The sequence below is a fragment of the Symsagittifera roscoffensis genome, chromosome 1, assembly GCF_963678635.1.
Source record: "Symsagittifera roscoffensis chromosome 1, txSymRosc1.1, whole genome shotgun sequence".
Lineage (NCBI taxonomy): Eukaryota > Metazoa > Xenacoelomorpha > Acoela > Convolutidae > Symsagittifera > Symsagittifera roscoffensis.
Genome location: NC_087062.1, coordinates 91129549 through 91150526, shown reverse-complemented (window position 1 = coordinate 91150526; position 20978 = coordinate 91129549). Strand labels below are relative to the sequence as shown.

At 35.1% G+C, this 20978-nt stretch overlaps 3 protein-coding genes across 3 annotated transcripts in view; 1 reads left to right on the top strand and 2 right to left on the bottom strand.

The window, feature by feature from the left end:
* LOC134840660 (FK506-binding protein 15-like) overlaps positions 1-8021 on the bottom strand; it is a 55232-nt gene extending 47211 nt beyond the window's left edge. Inside the window, exons 1-2 of the mRNA XM_063856631.1 lie at positions 7508-8021; positions 2726-2947 (exon numbers count right to left, since the gene is read on the bottom strand). Of these exons, the coding sequence (XP_063712701.1) occupies positions 2726-2947; positions 7508-7563 (278 nt within the window). The 5' untranslated portion in view covers positions 7564-8021. The remainder of the gene's footprint in view (positions 1-2725; positions 2948-7507) is intronic.
* Positions 1-20978, bottom strand: part of LOC134852115 (uncharacterized) — a 380695-nt gene that overhangs the window by 178797 nt on the left and 180920 nt on the right. The window lies entirely within an intron of this gene.
* On the top strand, positions 8309-11930 carry LOC134852081 (tubulin beta chain-like). The gene is made up of 4 exons (XM_063868362.1): positions 8309-8965; positions 9491-9795; positions 9985-10262; positions 11299-11930. The coding sequence occupies exons 1-4, from the start codon at positions 8441-8443 to the stop codon at positions 11535-11537; spliced, it is 1347 nt and encodes a 448-aa protein (XP_063724432.1). The 5' UTR covers positions 8309-8440; the 3' UTR covers positions 11538-11930.

Here is a 20978-nt window from a genome sequence, read left to right as displayed (position 1 = left end):
ATTCCAACAGGCTGGAAATTTAATTATATTGTCGTCTTTGAACAATTTATTCGATTGTTTATTTGTACGGAAAACTTAGCATCATTAAGTGTCCAACAACTTCTCGAATTAAAAACACAGCCGAAAGACAGTCGAAAAAGATAATGAACGCAAGTAAACAGAAATGCTTTGGGATATAAAAATAAATGAAAACGATGAAAAACAAACTAAAGAACAAACAAATTATCTTAAATACCATTCACGATCAATTTCGAAAGACGGTTTGAAACCTTAAAACATCAATAGCTTTCAGTTGTTAAAAGAATTCCGCCAAAATAAGAAAATTCGGTATTGCTCTTTTCGATAACGCCAAAATTGAAATTACACAGTTTTAATTTTAATCAACTTTTCTGATTGAGATATTTTCATTAAACTAGCCCAATTAGAGAAAAAGAGCGGAAGGTAATTCATAAAGGAATCAGCTGGGAATTCTGAAAATCCATTTTTGAAACAAAAAATTTTTCAGGTTTTTTTCGCAGCACTTGCAAGTTCTTTATTTGAGTGTGTAACTTTCCTTCCATTTTGCAAACGAATTTTAAATTGACACTTGACATCCAAATCGAAAAAGCGAAGAATCACTTTTGAGCGTGACTTTTTCTAGAACAAAATCAGGACTTTACGACCTACAAAAAAGTTGAATCACTTCGTTCATTCGCACTTAATAAATGTGACGACAAGTTCGTACAAAAACTACATCAAAGTTTTACAAGTTTTAATCAATCAATTAAGATAGGATATGAAATAAATTCCATGTACGAAACCTCATAGAATAAAAAAGAACCAACACAGCCAAGACAGTTGGAAAAATAAATGAACTGAAAGAAACCGAAACAAAATATTAGAAAGCAAAAAAATATCACAAAAACTCGGCGATTCAAATATTTAAAATCGGCGTTTCAAATATTTAAAATTTAGACATTGTTTTGATAGAACTAACAAAACTTAAGAAAACTGAATCAATAGGTTAACTTGTTATTTCACCGGCTGAAAATGAAATTCCATTTTCAAAACTAGGAGTCGATTATGTTTTTCGAGATCTTTACACGTTTATTGCTCAACGCTGGAGTTTGCCTTCATTTTAAAAAAGGAAATAAAGTTAATTTTGAAAAAAAATTGAAAAACTGCCGCGAAAAAGAAAATTTGAGCCTGAACAAACTTTAAGACTTCCTGAAAAAATCATCTCGTCATATATAGGAGTCTGAACTACATTCATCGACTCTAAAAAACTGACTTGAAATAATGTTTTCTGACCTTATTTAGAGCGAAAATGAGTTAATTTTAGAGCGATAATTTAATCCATTCATTAAAATGCCCATTTTGCAGTATATGGCTTGCAGTAGAAATTTTCTAAACAGCGTTCAGTTGCAACTAAATTTCTGTTTTAATTAATGCATTATTCGGATTTGTTGAACAAAATAATCCAAAGGCTTATTTTCATGCAGGATGGAACACACCGATCACAACCATAACGATCTTCAAGACGAAAAACGAACAGAATTCCAATATTTTAAATTGTGTCGGTCTACTATAAAATTTTAATTGATTTTGGAAAAAAACGCGAAATGAACTTCGTCTGAATGACTGGTTTTTAATTCTTTTGTCGTTAAAATGGTTAGGGTATACAAAAAAATCTATAAAAAAACTCAAAATACATAATTTATTCGATAAAGTCAATCCTGACAAAGGAACCATATGTGAAAAAGGGAAAAAAGGATTATATTTTAAATTTATGTAATCAAAAGAAAAACAATTCCCGCAGATTAAGATATGAGAATCAACTCAATGCTTTCTTGCGAAAAACGAAAAGGCAAAGTAGAATATCAAAAAATATTTAAAAAAATGATAAAACTGCCAGAAAAAATTTTGAGAAAATCAACTATCTTCACCATTAAAGTAAGATGTCAAAATGGCATTTAAATAGGGTTAAAGATGCTTTTAACCTCAAAATTTACCCTCATTTCAAAATTTAACCTCGACTATCATTTTTGATATAAATTTAAATTTATTTTGACACGAAAAACATAAATATGGACGAACAAGCAGGTCCAGAAAACTCTTTAAATCAAACGAAAATTGCGAGCTGCGCAGTTTTTTAAAAAAAAATTCAGCTGTGCAATTTTTCGACTCTGCAAAAGTTTGACAAAATTGGCAAATAAATCGACAAAAAAGCAGAAAACTGAGTCAGTCTGTAAAAAGAAGACGTGTAAGTAGGTCGAACTCGAAGCAAAGACCTCTGTAGTCCCAAGCATAGACACTAGATCAGCACTAAATAAACAGAATTAGACACTGAGCTCAAATTGATTATATAAAAAGATATCAAATGATGCTTAGATCTTGTTAGACAAATTGTTTACGGCAAAAAATCTATAACCCGGTTTGATAACGCTTTCTAATCGCAAAGTGTAAAAAAATCTTAAAAGAAATTAAGCGGATTGCTAATAATTAAAACAGGTTGTTTTCTGTTTACGATCAGAAATTAAATTTATTGAGCTTAAAAACATTATGATTCATTACTTAAAACGTAGCAACAAAAAAAATAATACATCGGATTGCTAACAATTAAAACGTGTCGGTTGTTTTCTGTGGACGATTAGAAATTTATTGAGCTTAAAACATTATGATTGAATACTCAAAACGTAGCAACAAAAATATTGAGTCGTGTAACAGATAAACCAGTAAAACATACTATTGGAACAGCTGGATTGAATCCTGGTAGATGATGCTCATACTGGAGTCGTTAGCACTTTTCTCAGTCTGTTTGTTGGTTGAACCTCTTCTGGACACGTTTGAATTGTTTTTGTACTTGAAACTGACGGAAGAGTTCAGAGGTCCATTCATCGAATTCGAACTGGCTGATTTTTCTGAGAAAATGTTGCCTAGTTTGCTGCCGCCGGATCCCGCAGCACGTCTAAACAAAAAACAATGTAGACAGATAATGAGATTTACTCACAACTTGGTTGCATCAATTGTTACCACTTCCGATACATCACAAACATAGCATCACAAGTTAAACGACATAAATTTAGACAAAAATTTCGGAAGTCGAAGCACTCGTTTGAAAAAAATGAAAAAAAAATACGAAAACAGTCAGAAGTTAAACGCATGAAGCAATGAAAGAGCTGACAATCGACAATACATAGTGTGACATCAGTTGAGCCAACAAAATGTTATTTATTGACAAAAATAACTACTATATCCTACTGAGCAAAGAAAGAAAAAAAGAAAGAATTAATTTCTCCAAAACAGAATAAAAATTACAGATACAACAGTAATTTTTAAGTATTTTAGGAAACTCAAAATGATTGTTGTACAAAATACCAGAATGGAATGGATAGACTAAAGGTACAATACGTACCTATCGAGAGTCTACCCGAACACGACTTGGTGACAAACTTAAAAAAATAATAAGAAAAAAAAACGAGAAAAAAATTACTTTATAAAATATTTATACCAAATTAATTCACAAAAGAGCCAAATATTGTTTAATTTTCAATGATTTCGTGCGATTATTAATCGCATATAATTTAACACCAGTTTTCAGGAAGACGCCGAAACATTTTAAGCCGAAAAAAAAACTTTTCAGCGAAAGCAAAGACAAAATAGATTTGCAAAAGAGTCCGACCGTGATTCGAACCATCAATCTATTACGGACAAGTTTCGGATGTTCAGGCTAACCAGAACAACAACAACAGCAGCAGCAAAACAACTACAAAATACAAGTTAAAACACGTCGTAACTTTCTCCCCTGAGAAACCCGTGACTAAGTGTTTAACAAAAAAAATGTCTAGCGTCCGGGATTGCGGTAACCTTGCTAATTGCAAGACAAAAAAAAGATAAGAGAAAAAATTATTACGCCACAGACCGATTTACAATTTACATGTTCCTTTTCACTTAAGATACCTTGGTTTTGAAAACATTTCCAGAATGCAGCCATTTTTTGAAATACGAAATCCTTGCTTTATTAACAATAATTCGTCGATTCTTGATGTTGGTTTAGTCGGGCAAAAATGATTATCGCCAAAAAGGACTAGACCAATTTTGCAGTTTCGGATTGAATTGATGAAGTTTGGGTGCGTCATTCTTCGCACCCAAACTGCCATATTTGGGCCTAAGTTCGCTCCTGTCGTAGGTACTTAAATCGACTATTAGACACGGATTCAACTATGTTCAGTGAAAGATAATTATAGCCCACAGGCAGTTGGCAAAAAGTCAAGGATAAAGAAAAAACCACTGATTTTTCAACTATTTAATTTTGCAGGCTCAATTATAACACTTTAAACCGTTCCCACTTTCCTTCTTGGAGAGTTCGATTGAATTCCCACTTGAACCCAGAAAAAGAAGAGCGAGCTTCAGAGAAATCAAAGGCAAATCGGAATCTTAAATAAATTGCGAAAAACATCACTAACAAAACTTACGGATGTAAAAAAAAATCACAAATTAAATCAGATAAAAAATGCTGTGATTAGATAAAATGAGAAAATGCGAAAGTTTAAATTAATGAACCATACGATCGGAGCCGTATCTGTACACAACAGTCCAATACAAAACAGTCCTGTACATAATAGTCCGAAAATCAAAGCAAAGTACAAAAAACCGTCCCGAAAATAGTAGAAAAAAAACAGTCCCATTAATCGAGGTGATAATTGTTCCAGAAACTGACAAGAAAAGTTCTTTCCAATCAAAAACACTTTGGTGCCAACTAATCCAGATGACAATAGATAGAATAGCATAGAAATGGGAACAACCTAGATAACAGCAGAGGCTACGCATTAGAAGCAATAATACGCGGAACAAAAAGTTAACGCGATTAAAAAATTAGACGCTTTGCTTAATCCATGCAACCAGAGACAGGTGGTTCAAAATGTTTCATTTGCGAAAATTCACTAACTATCGACGGAAACTACAGTTACTAGCAAAAATTCTGATTTACTAATTTTTGATGGGTATGCTTATATCAAACAATGAACACTGTCAGACAACTTCCTTTCCTAGCGCTGCGCATAAAGTAGTCCAATGGACGTGTGCGTCGTACCAAAGAGGACTCCGTTGAGATCTTTGATGATCACTGCCAGTTCGCCGATCCGGCTGACATCGAAAAACGTAAGTTCAGAAAAACGCTTAAATATCGAGCAACAATTTCAGATGTAACACCACGGCAGACTATTTTCGCAGCGCAACGTGATGTGAATCGAGAAACAGCTGTTCATTTACCAAGTTATTCTGCTAATCACCAAGTTGTAAATAGAGTTCGACGCGAAAAAAGACCGCCAACTTCGCTGACTGGCTTTGAATTACCACTGGCCCTATAAAATCTCACGATGGGAAACAAGTCCGTTTGCACAACTCTAGTCACCAAGATGAAAATCGGGTTTTGTGTTCGCCACGTTACCTGGGTTAGACCTATTATCTTTATCAAAGGATAGTTTCTGCGATGGAACGTTTACGACTGCTCCCGATGTACTCTATCAAAACACGCTTTAGTTGAAGGGTGCATTATTCCACTTTTATTACTCTCTGCTAACCAAACAAAAAGAATCAACTCATTGTCGCCTACTTAATGTTCCAAAAGTTCAGTCCCCAAACGCGTTACAATTGATTTTGTACAACAATGAACTTAATTTTCGTCAGCTTAATCGAATGCTTCTCACAACAGCATTTCTGACCGTAAAGGACGCCCCCGCTGGGTTCGAGCTTCTTCAAGCTATGACATTTGAAGAAAGTCAACCAGAATTTGACTATTTCGAGGACACATATTAGCAGGCTGACTTTGCAATGGAGTGACTTTCAAGAGTAAAAAACGATGTTCCCCGCACCAATAACGCTGTAGAAGGTTGAAACAGCAATTTCGTGAAAATAGTCAACAGCAACCACCCTTCCTATCCAGAGCTCAATGAAAAGGTCAACGATGAACAAAAAATGAGGAAATTCTGTTGGAAAAAACAAGCGCAGGACAAAAGTGGCCAGAGCCAAAAAAAAGTAAATTAACAAAAACTCGACAAAAACATAATCACTATGATTGGGTCATATCATTCCGAACAATATCATTGGGTTTTTGAAAAGATGTAGCTATCATTTTAAATTATAATTAAAAAATTTTTGTTTTCATCTTTCAAATTTATTCCACATTGCCAAGCAATAAAAAATTTTCCAAGTTCAACTATTTTCCTTGATTTTTCAAAATTGAGCTAGAGTCGATTTGAAACCGGCAAAATAATGAATAAGTACAAAGTGATTTCCTTTCCCCCTCGCCCAACTCTCTAAGGTTGAACCCTTCGTTGTACCCCAGATATACCCGTTATCATATTTACCCAAATGTCTACTTTTTTTTCAGAAAAAAATTAGAAAAATTTGTGCCGCGGGGGATCAGATCCTTGAATCTGTAGAGTTTGAGTCTAACGCCATGAGTCTATCCCATGAGGCTTTTGATTTCGATCTGAATTATTACACTTATTGTTCAATCTTTGATCTTTGATTACGCTCATGTTTCATTTTTCAAAGTTAAATCAATTCTGCCGGCGCCAAAAGATCAAGGTCAAAAAATTCAAATGGTTTTGGATTTTTTGTATGAGGATGTTATTTGGAACTTTTTTGATACTTCGGACTATTTTGTATGGGTCTGTTTTGTATATGCACCGTTTGAGCTACTATTAATTTATACTTAACACGGGCAAATCTATAATAATACTGAAACTGAGCCACCAAACCGACCAAAAGTGCCGTGCCTGGTTCAAGCCGGTTTTCAAATAAAAGCGGAGAACCCTGATAAACTCCCGAATGTGCCCCGTTATGTTGGTAGTTTGAGCCATTTTGCGGCTTCAAATGGATTATCCTAGAGGTCGTCAAGTTTTAGAGATGTTGGCTTCGGTGGAAAATTAAAGAGGTGGTGTTAGAGTTGGGGCATTTGGATTGGATGTTTATTCACATCGGAGTAGAGCAAGAGTACATCAAAAATTTTATGTAAAGGCTGTTTTCTTCCGAAGCTGTTGGGGTTGCCCATCAGTTTGGAGGGATGTTTAGTCACGCAGTTTATCACCTCATTTGAATTAATTGTCTTAAATTGGACTTTGTTTTGATCTGGTGTCATCAGATCATTTTCATCAATTGTTAATTTTCATAAAAGTTTCAAGTATCAAAAATTGCTTGTCTTACAATGTTCATATATGAAAAATTCTTATCTCAAAGATTTCATTCAATTTTCTGTACTCATGACATTGTATGACTGGAAGTTATTCATATATAGAAACTTTATTATCAAATATACGAAAAATGGTCAGTTTCAGGCTAGAAGACATTGTTTAATGAAATATTTACTTTCAGAAAAAGTTAAATCCCGCATGATAAAAACTACCATTTAAGAGGAACTATGGAAAACTATGCCAACAGCTTTCTAAACAAGTTTTTACAACAAATTTTATATCGGCCGGCCAATTCGTTTGAAAAGTATGCAAAAAAATGAATGAATACTAACTGGCTGGAACTAGGTGGAGAGAAGTCGGTGTCACTGTCCTCTGAAGCGGCTTGCATGCCTCGCTTAATTCAATTCCAGATTCAGATGGAGTCCAAATGGGCAGAATATTCAGAGAGATGTTACAGAAAGATCAATTCAGGTCATATTAATAGACGAATAGAAATCATTGTTCTCGTGTAATCAGCAGCCAACAACGTTTGAACAATCAAACAAACATTAACAATACTTCTGAAGTAAATTAAAATTAAAACTCATAATCAAATTCAATAAGTAACTTTAAATTTTATTTCAATTATTTTTTTTAATAATTGGAAGTCACACTAATTCTAATTTCTTGAACTCATCGGAGTAAACATAGTTGCGCGTAGAGTTAAGCGCAGAATAGTGAACATTGAGTACACGTAAAGATCTACCACATCAGTTGGATACACCAATAACTTGGTACAAAGTTCTGATTAAATAGTAATATTGTTACTTAAATATTGCCATTCACAGGATATATTTCTAACTTTAGAGAGAACATCAAATTAAAACAGGAAAACTATTCAATGAATAGAACTAGTAAAATAATAAGTGAAAAAAATATCTTCAAGAACCAGGCAACGAATCGATTATGAAGCTTAAAAAAAAACATTTTCTACGATTATTCAAATCAAAATGATTTCAAAAACCAATGTTTGTATCACAGAGGTTCATCAAAGAAGGACAACTTCGATCAAATGAGAATAGTAATAGCAGGTTAAGGTGAAGAGACGCTTTCATATTGTTTGAGATTCAAAGTAAGGTCAACATTTTTATCTTATCTCCAGAACCGCAAAACGTACTTGCATTGCTAATAATTTGACGATTCAGTCAATAGTTTTCTGCAATATAGTGACTAAATCTTACCCAGATTCTAACTTCTTTGAGACTCTTTGTCGCTGCAAAATCAAAATGCGAGAAATTGTTCATATTCAGACAGGTCAATGCGGAAACCAAATTGGTCAAAAGTTCTGGGAAACAATTTCAGAGGAACACGGGATCAACGGCGATGGCGCGTACGAGGGCGACAACGACTTGCAACTGGACCGGATAAATGTATACTATAACATTGGAGCCAGTGGTCAAAAGTACGTTCCTCGGGCTATTTTGGTGGACTTGGAGCCGGGAACTATGGACTCGTTGCGAGGAGGAAAACTGGGCAAACTTTTCCGACCGGACAACTATGTTCACGCGCAGTCAGGAGCTGGGAACAACTGGGCAAAGGGTCACTACACTGAAGGTGCTGAGCTGGTGGACCAAGTGATCGATGTGATTCATCGGGAGGCGGAGAGTTGTGACTGCATGCAGGGGTTCCAACTGACACACTCCTTGGGAGGAGGTACTGGGTCTGGCATGGGGACTCTGCTGCTCGCTAAGATGAAGGAGGAGTACCCTGACAGGATGGTCAATAGCTTCTCTGTTGTCCCTTCTGACAAGGTAGAAGAAAACAGTTTTACAAATGCAGCTCAGATCAAGTTGCTTGCAGTTTGCAATTTGCAAGCATAAACAAAAAAGTCCAATACTGTGCAATCAGCACACAGAAAGTTCCTATTACAGTTAAATGAAATGAACTTAAATCAGTTCTTCGGAAGGTTTTTCCAGCTTCAAAAACTCATTACTCAAATATTAAGGTAGAAAGAATAGTTATGCCTCTTTGCTCGTCTTCTTTTAATGGGCTGATACTTATGCAATCAAGTTTGTTTTTATCAGAAATAAAACACTATGATAAACGAAAAACTATAATAGTTTTCTAAGACGATCTAAGTTCAAAACTTTTGTGTTGAAAATTTGAACATGCATTCCGATAACACAAAATTCAATTACAAGCTAGTCATTCATATCCTGTTTAATTTTTACTGATGCCTTTTTATTCAAGCAAACAAAAATGGCACAAGAAGAGGACATCAGAACCTTAAGCTTCTAAAGCATATTCAAACTGACACAAAGGTCAAATTGATTTAGGTATCGGACACTGTGGTGGAACCCTACAACGCGACTCTATCCATGCACCAGCTGCTGGAGAACACAGACGCCACCTACATCATAGACAACGAGTCCCTCTACAACATCTGCAACACCACCCTCAAGATCAAACAGCCCAACTACGGAGACCTCAACCGACTCGTCAGTTCGACCATGAGTGGGGTCACTACGTGTCTCCGATTCCCAGGTCAACTGAATGCCGACCTGAGGAAGCTGGCAGTGAACATGATCCCCTTTCCACGGCTCCACTTCTTCATGCCTGGATACGCACCACTCAGTTCAAAGTAGAATAAATAGCTGACTGGGTTCATAGCCATAAGTATTAAAAAACGGCAACAGCTCTTAAGTTCAATAAAGTTATGTCAAATAAGAATGCAGCATTTAGGAGGAAAAGAAGGCCTTAAAGAATGGCGCCATTAAAATCTTGGTCCCACTCCAACCTTCAAAAAATCAAAAAAAGTTTTCGTATCCAGGGAAACCGCTGGCTATCGCGCCAGTTCAGTGAGCGACCTCACCGCCCAGTTGTTCGATGCCAAGAACATGATGGTGTCCTGTGATCCGAGGAGTGGCAAGTACCTCACGTGTGCTGTCGTGTTCAGAGGCAAGTGCTCGATGCGAGAAGTGGACGAACAGATGCTGGCCGTGCAGAACAAGTTCTCCAGCAACTTCGTCGAGTTCATTCCCAATAATGTGAAGACGGCAGTTTGTGATATGCCGCCTAAGGGACTGAATATGTCGGCTACTTTCATCGGCAAGTAGACTCTTTCGAGAAAATCTAACCGGCATGTAGACCATTAAATTACAACAGAATGAACAGCATAACAAGTTAACTCCACGGCAAAGAAATTTATCAATTCCACCGCCAAATTGATAGCTCGATACACGTTTTGACTAGCCGTTAACAAATGACCCCAAACTGTGGTTCATTAAAAACGGATTCCTCACAAATTCAAGGCCCAGGGCCAAAACGAAGCTCCGGATCACTTGCTGTACAAAATCGATGTCATTTAATGTGTGAGAAAATTGACTGTAAAAACTGCGACACAAAAAAGTCGAAAAATTCAGAGATGCTTAAAAAACTAGATGCATCAAAATGAATGATGCTACTTCTGAAAAAAACATGCCAGGAAAAAAACGTTAAATTAGCATTGGACAAAAACTTCTAAACAGTAAAAAAAAAAGCCAAAATTACCTGAGTAGAAATCGTTTCAGCCGAAAAAAAATTCAAAAAGATACTAAAACAAACAAGATTGCTCGTACCAGGGCAAAGCCCTGAATGTTCCGACTGCCTTTTAAGGTTTAGGGAGCAGTAATGACATAAAAAAAATTAAATGTAATAAAAAAAATGAAAAAATATTTTTCATGAAATCATCACCCCACACGCCATATAAAAAACAAAAGAATAGATAACGCTCCTTGTAACAAATCAATTATGGCTAATAAGCTTCTTTCAACCAATTTGGAACGATTTCTAAGACGGATTAAATCTCCGCTTACGCGTTAATAGCGCGAAATATATCGCGCGTTAATTGTCCCAAATTGAACACATGGGCGCTACACCTCACTAAACCAGATATAAGACTGCGTTTCATTTGGCGATAAATCAAGCTATCAAGAAATTCTGTAACAGTTTTTTAATCTGGAAAAAGAGCATACGTTCCGATTTGATACAGTTGGCTAATGGCGAGCGTGGTTAACCATACAAATGATTACTTTCAACCTCAATTCAAGTGAAACATTTCTCCAAATATTTTTGAAGCCGACGTTGCTTAAAATTTGCTTTTTAGGCAACAGCACCGCGATAAAAGAGATGTTCACGCGTCTAGCTGAGAAGTTTGGCAAAATGTACTCTCGCAAAGCCTTCCTTCATTGGTACACAGGCGAAGGCATGGACGACATGGAGTTCAGTGAGGCTGAGAGTAATCTGAGAGACTTGATTAGTGAGTACCAGCAGTATCAGGAGGCCACGGCAGAAGATGACGAGGAACTGCTCCACCAGGGAGACGAAGGCGACGAAGAATGCTGATTTTTATGAACAAAAAATACCAATCTTCGATTTCATTTTTGGACCAAATTTTTACTGCAAATGAGAATGTGACCATTTTCTTTGAATGATAACTGCGATGAAAATGTTAACATTAACTTTTTTGGAAATTATTGAATAAAATATTTAATTAATTTTAAGAAAAAAAAGTGTCGGATACAAATTATAGACAGAGAACCAGGAAAATCGATAATTTGCAAATCTTGGTGGATGATCACTACAAGTTTTCATGATATCAATAGTTTTATTTCGAATAACGTACCTCAATTAAAATCCTTATCAAAAAACTACGAAAGTATCAACGTGAATTGACTTTAGTACTTAGGCAGAAAAAACTCCAGCTACGCTTGATTGAAAATAACTTAGAGTTGCTGAGAATGTAAAATAGCTCGTGCCTTGTTCATCAATTAATCGAGAATCAAGTAACTTTCAACAAAGTTTTATCGTCCCGGAATCACAACAAGGGAGGAATCTCGGGATTCCAGTGTGGTTTGTAAACTCGTGTCGTTAGTTTTCCATTTAATGTCGCTTTTGATTGTGTCCGGTTATATGTAAGATCAATTCACAAATGATTTAACTCGAGGTTAGAGGGCCTGTTACTTGAAGATTTAACCGATTCTAATTTACTCTATACCTATTTACCATGTGCGACTCATCCTACGTTCCAACTTAACCTAGATCTATTTAGCCTAAGCACGTTAAATTTGAAACTTAACCTATGTCTTTTAAGTATTCTTTAGAACATATTCGATTAGAAGCCATTAACTCTGATCATGAAATAAAGGCACCATGCGAATAAAACAGTGTACATTGCTTTGAAATTTTATTCACATGCGGCATTTAATTCATCGTCAGAGTGAATGTCATCTATTCGTATATGCTCTAGGACAAAATTAAATGCACATTGCTCTCTAAAACGCCTTATTTCAAGGATCATTTTGGACAATACTTACTTGGAATTTTAACCAAATGTTTTTTGCAACCGAAAGCAAATGTGATAAAAGCTGGAAGCTGTTAACGTTCAAACATAAAGCAAGTTCAATTTTGTTGTGAGAAAAATTGTTTACGGGAAAAAAAGTATAGTTCGCGATTCCAGCTTTAGTGTAATAATGAAAAAGACAGGATGAAACAGTTTTGCATTCATTCTATTCTAAACGTATGAAAACTGCGTATTAACTTAGTTAATTGTGATAATTGCGTCTTTAGAACACTTAGCTTGAATTTGCCACTTAATTGAGTCCTGAATTGTGGCCTTGAATGAATTAACGTGCTGATTTAAAAATTATAATTCGATATTGAATTAGTACATCAAAGAATAAAACTGATTGCGACACAATCGGGAGTAAGACAAATTAGCATTTGGTAAACTGTCATAGGACAAAATGGAACACAAGGTAAATTGGTATACGGCGATTTGGCAGGGGACAAGATGGAATAGGGTAATATGTCCTGCTACCAGACGACCTGCCTGATCTTCTACAAGAACTGCATACTCATATTCTATCACACAGGCGAAGATGAGCTTAGCAACATTTGCGATATAAAAATGAATGACAATGGTTGAAATCAAACGGAGGAAAAATAAATTGAAAAAAGAACTTCAAAAACCGTTTTTGTCAGTGAAAATTTCAACAGAAGCCCAAAAAATCCAAAGAATACCTGTACCATTGAATATACAAGGAGCTTTGGGAATGATAGAAGGAAACCGAATTTTCAATAACTCCTTTCTAACGGAATTAAGCAGACAAAAATAAACAAACAGGCAATTATCTAAATCAGACGAAAATTTTCAGTTTCCAAAAAAAAACAGGTCTCGATTGGAATCGAACTCCCGGACTTAATCTCAAGCATGGATTTTACACCAACCGGGAAAAAGACTGAGCCATCAAAAAACGTCGCGCTACGGGAACTAAGACAACAAAAACAAAACGATAGTCAGAAAAATACACAAAGACTAGTTAACAAAAAAAAACAGGTCAAGGCCGGATTCGAACAAGCCTTTGTCGTCTCGAGCAGTTGTCTAACCTCCACGCCAGATGCGCCGAACGGTTGCATCAATTTGACCTACAAAAATCAAACATAGCCAACTGACAGTTGGAAAAGAATAATGAACACAAGGAAACTGAAAAAACTGACTTGTTTTTTCAAAAATATATTTTCAACTTTGGAATTTCGAAGAAAAAATACATGTCTATAAAGCTCTCTAATAATGCAGAAAAATTTATGATGGACTTTTTTTTGTTAAAATTAACCCAATGTGAGAAAACTGGACCAATAAGTAAAACTTTTATTTCGCTGGAAAGTCTGATAATGAATTTTCATTTTCAAAATTAAAAGTCGATCACGTTTTTCGTTACCTTTACAACTTTGCTGTTCAATAGTGGAGTTTACCTTCCTTTTAACAAAAGAAATGCACTGAACTTTAAAAGAAAACACAAGTCAAACCGAGTCAAAAGAAAATACAAGTCAAAAGAAAACACAAGTCATTGAGCGTGAACAATTTTTTAGACTTTTTCCTGAAAAAAACAAACAAACAAAAAATCAGCAAGAGCTATATAAGAGTACTCACTACGTTCAATACTCTTAAAAAGTAACAAAGCCGAAAATACCTGAGCAGAACCCTTCAAGAGGAAAATTTTTTTTTAAAAATTGAAGTCCCCTTTCCCCCTCAGAACTCACACACCCAATTTTTTTTTCGATTCTCAAAAGACGCAAAAAGAGGCCACTAGTCGACGAAAAAAAACCAATTAAGCCCAAAAAAGACAAAAATTATAACAAAAACGAAAATTTAACAATTCGAGTAGGTAAAATTACAACCAATGTAAAAACCAAATTTCGATTCGAAAGATTTTTTAAAATGTTAAAACACTAAGAGCAACTACAAGGAAAATAGTTTACAGCAAAAATAAACGATTCTTAGATGTGGCAACTAAGCTGACAAAACATAAGCAGACAAATATTAGGCCGACAATTTTATTTGAAACAAAATGTTCGTTCAAAAATAACAGGTCCTGGTCAGATTCGAATACAGGAACTTTGTAGTCCCAGGCTCATTCGTTACCTATAGCCTAAAGGTGCAGGAGCCACTAAGAAACTTGAATTCATTATGAACCAAGGCACCAAGATATTACAATCCAGTTACATCATGACATTTCAACCCCAGGACAATTAGTCCCATGTCACTTGCCTTTCACCAACTTGCTTTACATGACAACCTGGCTTTACATGACAACTTTCAACATAAAAAATTGCCGTATAAATTAAATTTGCCCGAAAATCTTTTATTTGTTGGCCTCTCGCTATGCAGATATTGCTTGTATTTATATAGCTCAACGAAGCCTTTGTCGGTCAGCTCAGTAGCTGCCATCCTCCCCATTACTAACAACCCCCTAAATAGCTTTTTCGGCTTTCCTACAAAAACGAGCTTTTGCCACTACAGAAAAAACAGCAAACATTTCTTAGGTATGCAGTTTTTTTTTCTCTCAAACAGTTTGCTTCATATTTTTCATGACGCGAAATGAAATAATTACTGTGTTTTATTATGGAAAAACAATTCGAATATCGAGTTAATTATTTTCTTTTTGCGTTGGCTTTTTACTTCTTAATAACTTTGAAATGTTTGAATGACGCCAGTTCGCAAGCCATTGAAGGAAAAATTGGCTGGATCCTTAAATTTTTAAAATGCTTTCATCTGCTACTAACATTTAAAACTTCAAAACAAACTATGACAGCGATTGCAATTATCCGCATAAATAAACAAAAAAATCAGAAATTAAGACGCTTTCTTGAATGATGTCAAATATAGCCCATTAACAGTTGTTACTGAACAGTGTTTAGTTAAATATCAAAATTTTGCTAAAATTTTGTCTCTATAGATCATATTCATAATTGATCTCTTTCAATTTCAGACTGTTTTTGACTGACACTTTGATTACAAGAATAACCCAATGCCAGGTATCAATCAATCAACATTTTGATTCAACTACGAATTCTATAAAATCAGTCCACGTGAAAACTTTAATGAAGATCGATTTTTGGTGCTTTTTACATCTTAGTAATCCGAGAGCGCAGTTTTGTCTCATCGCAGAAAATACACATGAAAAAAGAACGGTGGAGGTGAAAAAAGCTCAAACCAAATGTTTGACTAGGGTTGAAAAATATAAACAAATACTTTTGCGGCACAGTCTTCCGAGATAGCTAATTGAATCTCACCAAAGCCGAACATTAATCATATGTAAAAGTTAAGTTTCTCAAATACATTGGACTGATGCGTTCGACTCAATTTCAGTAAAAACCACTTTAAATTTTTAATTGTGAATTAACTTCAAGAATATCCCACAAATAAAAAACACGCGACCTAAACGTGTAAGTTCATTAAAAATAAGCAAAAAAGGAAAAAAAAACTACGTTGAACAAGGATAGTCGATTGCTATACAAGAAGCACAAAATGTTCCGATCATGCTTATTTCTATAAGGAAATTGAAAATGTTTGAAAATATCTGAGCAAAGACTTCAAGAAGAAAAAAAATAAAATAAAAAGAAATTGAAGTCACCTTTTCCCCTCAGAACTCACACACACCCGCTCACAAACTTTTTTTCGATTCTCAAAAAACGCAAAAGGAGGCCATTAGTCGACGAAAACAACAAAACCAATTAATCCCAAAAAAGACGAAAATTACACCAAAAACGAAAATTCAACAAATCGAGTTGGTAAAATTACATCCAATGTAAAAACCAAATTTCCATTCGAACGATTTTTTTTAAATGTTAAAGGACAAAGAGCAACTACAAGGAAAATAGTTTACAGGAAAAATAAACGATTCTTAGATGTGGCAACTATGCCGACAAAACAGACATAATACGCCGACAATTCTGAGATGTGGCAACTAAGCTGACAAAACATAAGCTTACATAATAAGCCACAATTTTTTTGAAACGGAATATTTCGCTTTTGAAAAAAAAACAGGTCCTGGTCAGATTCGAATACAGGACCTTTGCCGTCCCAGGCGTATTCGTTTCCTACAGCCTTAAGGTGCAGGAGCCACTAAGAAACTTGAATTCATTATGAACCATGGCACCAAGATATTACAATCCAGTTACATCATGACATTTCAACCCCAGGACAATTAGTCCCATGCCACTTGCCTTTCACCAACTTGCTTTACATGACAATCTGGCTTTACATGACAACTTTCCCCATAAAAAATTGCCGTATAAATTAAATTTGCCCGAAAATCTTTTATTTGTTGGCCTCTCGCTAAGCAGATACTGCTTGTATTTATCGTTAGACGATGAGTCGGTGGTCCAAACTGGTCCATATAGTTAGAAACTCGATAGTCTGCTCAAGTAAACAAAATTCATTGGGCATAAGCGAAGCGTAGTGTTATTGGGGATCAGAAGCACACCGAGGGAGACGACGAAGTATTTCCTCGTCGGGCTGAAAACTGCCGTAAAAGATCAAAGACTCTCCATTCGGACTTGCTTCATTCGCAGCCGACCCTATTGCAGGACCCTCTCCCAACTGTGAGGAGGCGGATGACATTGGGAACCTTCCTACCGGGTCCGAAGTGAGATTTTAACCCACGGCCCTCGTGTTCGAAGCTGCGCGCCCTAACCACTCGGCCGCGGCTGCCCTACCCTGGCAAACTGCGCGGTTAACTACTTCCTCTCAACGAAGCCTTTGTCGGTCAGCTCAGTAGCTGCCATCCTCCCCATTACTAACAACCCCCTAAATAGCTTTTTCGGCTTTCCTACAAAAACGATCTTTTGCCACTACAGAAAAAACAGCAAACAATTCTTAGGTATGCAGTTTTTTTTCTCGCAAACAGTTTGCTTTATAATTTTCATGACGCGAAATGAAATAATTACTGTGTTTTATTACGGAAAAACAATTCGAATATCGAGTTAATTATTTACTTTTTGCGTTGGCTTCTTACGTCTTAATAACTTTGAAATGTTTGAATGACGCCAGTTCGCAAGCCATTGAAGGAAAAATTGGCTGGATCCTTAAATTTTTAAAATGCTTTCATCTGCTACTAACATTTAAAACTTCAAAACAAACTATGACAGCGATTGCAATTATCCGCATAAATAAAGAAAAAAATCAGAAATTAAGACGCTTTCTTGAATGATGTCAAATATAGCCCACAAACAGTTGTTACTGAACAGTGTTTAGTTAAATATCAAAATTTTGCTAAAATTTTGTCTCTATAGATCATATTCATAATTGAGCTATTTCAATTTCAGACTGTTTTTTTACTGACACTTTGATTACAAAAATAACCCAATGCCAGGTATCAATCAATCAACATTTTGATTCAACTACGAATTCTATCAAATCAGTCCACGTGAAAATTTTAATGAAGATCGATTTTTGGTGCTATTTACATCTTAGTAATCCGAGAGCGCAGTTTTGTCTCATCGCAGAAAATACACATGAAAAAAGAACGGTAAAGGTGAAAAAAAGCTCAAACCAAATGTTTGACTTGGGTTGAAAAATATAAACAAATACTTTTGCGGCACAGTCTTCCGAGATAGCTAATTGAATCTCACTAAACCCGAACATTAATCATATGTAAAAGTTAAGTTTCTCAAATACATTGGACTGATGCGTTCGACTCAATTTCAGTAAAAACCACTTTAAATTTTTAATTGTGAATTAACTTCAAGAATATCCCACAAATAAAAAACACGCGACCTAAATGTGTAAGTTCATTAAAAATAAGCAAAAAAGGAAAAAAACTACGTTGAACAAGGATAGCCGATTGCTATACAAGAAGCACAAAATGTTCCGATCATGCTTATTTCTATAAGGAAATTGAAAACGTTTGAAATTTTTTTGTTGTTTATTTCCTAGGTAGCGAAAAGCGACTGAATTGCTTGATGAACCAGAGGTCATAAAAGCGCAAAAATTCGGCGGTAATTTTTCTCGACAAGGAGTTAATTTTTGAATTTTTTTTTTGAAATCCAAATCCCGATTATAAGAGCTTTAATATGATACGTACGAGCTTTCCTTAATGTAGTCAAAATTGTGCGGAAAAACACAGACTAACCCGTAGTTCCTTTTTTCACTTCGGTACTACTATGATAGAGTGGTCCCTTGAAAATAACCAGGTCCCTTGAGAATAAGACACCACGAGCTTTTAAATCGTTTAATAATTATGATTACGCCATTCAGAAAGATGTCGCAGTATATTTTCAAACAAATTTCATGTTTTGTTACCTCTTAAATCCTCCCCCTCACCATTATAGGGTTGAAATTTCAAAAAAAAACGTCATTAGTGGGCTTTGATGACAAATAAGTCAACCCAATTATATGGTAGTTAAAACGTAAAATAAAGTAAAGCGAGCAAATTTCAATATACAAACAATAGTGATTACAATTTCCAATCTGAAAAGTTTCTGGCTGAACATATTTTGCAAGATTTTTGAAATGAATAATTTATGCACAAATTAGTTTTCAAAATTATAACATGCGAAATGCATGCGGGACCTGTCTATCATAGTTGCTTTTTCGAGGGACCACTCTACCATAGTAGTACCTTCACTTCGTAAGGGTTGACTGTGTTAAAGTAATTCGAATATTAGCAAGCCACGACCTACCGAGTATCGTCCAAATTGAACGAGCACTAGCTATGCGTACTACTTCTCTGCCAAATTCTCTAGCTAATCAATATATTGCTGAATTCAAACAATGATCTAGAAACGGGTTGTTCAGAAAGTGGTTTGGTGATAAACCATTACAAACATATGTGTACAGCAAACCAAGCGCGCATAATTGGAAAGATTCTCACAGGCTTCTGGAATCCGCTAGTTTACAGAACTAAACATAGGCACCTGGAAAAAAGTCAATCAATGAACGCAACAAACAGAAAAAACTCAATTTTCAAAGAGAAAACATAACCAACAGACAAAATCGATTTTCACGGTAAAAAAAAATATATGGCCCTTAACCTTTTTGAATTTCAAGAACAAATTATATATAAATGACACTTTTTATTATTAAATTAAATCAATTTGAGAAAACTGGATCAATGGCTAGAGTTTTTATTGCACTGGGTGATCTGAAAATTAAAATCCACTTTCGAAACTAGAAGTCAATCATATTTTTCGTGACCTTTTTCACTTTTATTATTCGATAGTGGAGTATGCCTTCATTTAAACAAAATAAATGAATTGAACGTAAAACGAAATCAAAAGTCAAGCGACAAAACATCAAATTTGAGCAAGAATCTATTTCACGTTTGTGTCTTCTTAAAACTTTTCCCTAGAAAAAAAATTTAAAAAAAAACCACCACAATCTATATAAAAAACTATACTACGTACATCGACTCATCGACTTAAATTATATACTTTCGAAGCAAAAAAACTGCCCAAAGAACCACTAATTTTAAACAAAACTGCTCGTATCAATTTAAAATATTTTTGGTTTAAAAAATGGCAAAATAACCGAAAAAAAAATTAAATTTGTTTCAATTCATCCCCCGACCCGCTTATTTAAATTTCAAAGGGATGTATTTAGCGTTTTGTATCCTAATAATACGACCAAACGATTTGCCTCAATTCAATTTGGAACCCGTTAACCCGCCGCTAAAGCGCTTAATAAAGCGCATTACATCTCGCTTTAAATATCCGAAATTGACCAAATTAGCAATTTTCAAACCACCATTATTTTATGAAAAAAAAAATTATCGGTAAAACATCGTTTTTAAATTTGCCCTCAGAAAAATAATACCTTTCAGATGGTATTAAAAAAACCCATGAAAAATGCTTAGTTAAAAATCGGAAATTGACTGAATAAAAAAAACCACCCCAAAGAAAAAAAACGAAAATCATCCATTAAAAAACGCGATGATAAACAACTATTCAGTAACTACAAGATCCAAACCCAAGATCTACTCAGTGAGACCTAATTTCTTTACCTAAGGCGCCATGATCCCAACACCTGTACCATGAAAAAAGCAGAGCTAATCGATTAGGAAACAGCGCATTCTAATTCAATTCAGTGAAAAAAAAACTAAACTGCAAAACTCAAAAATGAGCGCAAAAAGTCTCGTAATAGTACTGAAGCTCCGGCAGCGTAAGTAGACAGGAGCGGAGCAGATTTTCGTACACCTTTCAAAACACAAGTAATAGCTAGCAAAAAAATTATCAGAAAATTTGCACGCATGTAGCAATCTCGCATTTTACCCAATGATACTAGTCAAAAACTTGTAAATGTTTGCACATAAACAATAAATTTCGAATAGAAAAAAAATTGCAATGAAGCAGTAATAAACTAGTGAAGCTATCAGATTTTTTTGTTACAGCAAGCTTTTTCAAACGAACTTGCAAAAAAGCAATAGATATTTCATAAGATATCAGACAACCATTTTAGCATTGCGAATCTAAGCGTAAAATCAGAACCTTCGAATACTTATAGTT

Coding starts and splice junctions, on each gene's coding strand:
- LOC134852081 (XM_063868362.1), top strand. CDS start 8,441: ATGCGAGAAATTGTTCATATTCAGACAGGTCAATGCGGAAACCAAATT. Junction 9,796..9,984: donor TACGCACCACTCAGTTCAAA/GTAGAATAAATA, acceptor TTTCGTATCCAG/GGAAACCGCTGGCTATCGCG. Junction 10,263..11,298: donor TATGTCGGCTACTTTCATCG/GCAAGTAGACTC, acceptor TTTGCTTTTTAG/GCAACAGCACCGCGATAAAA.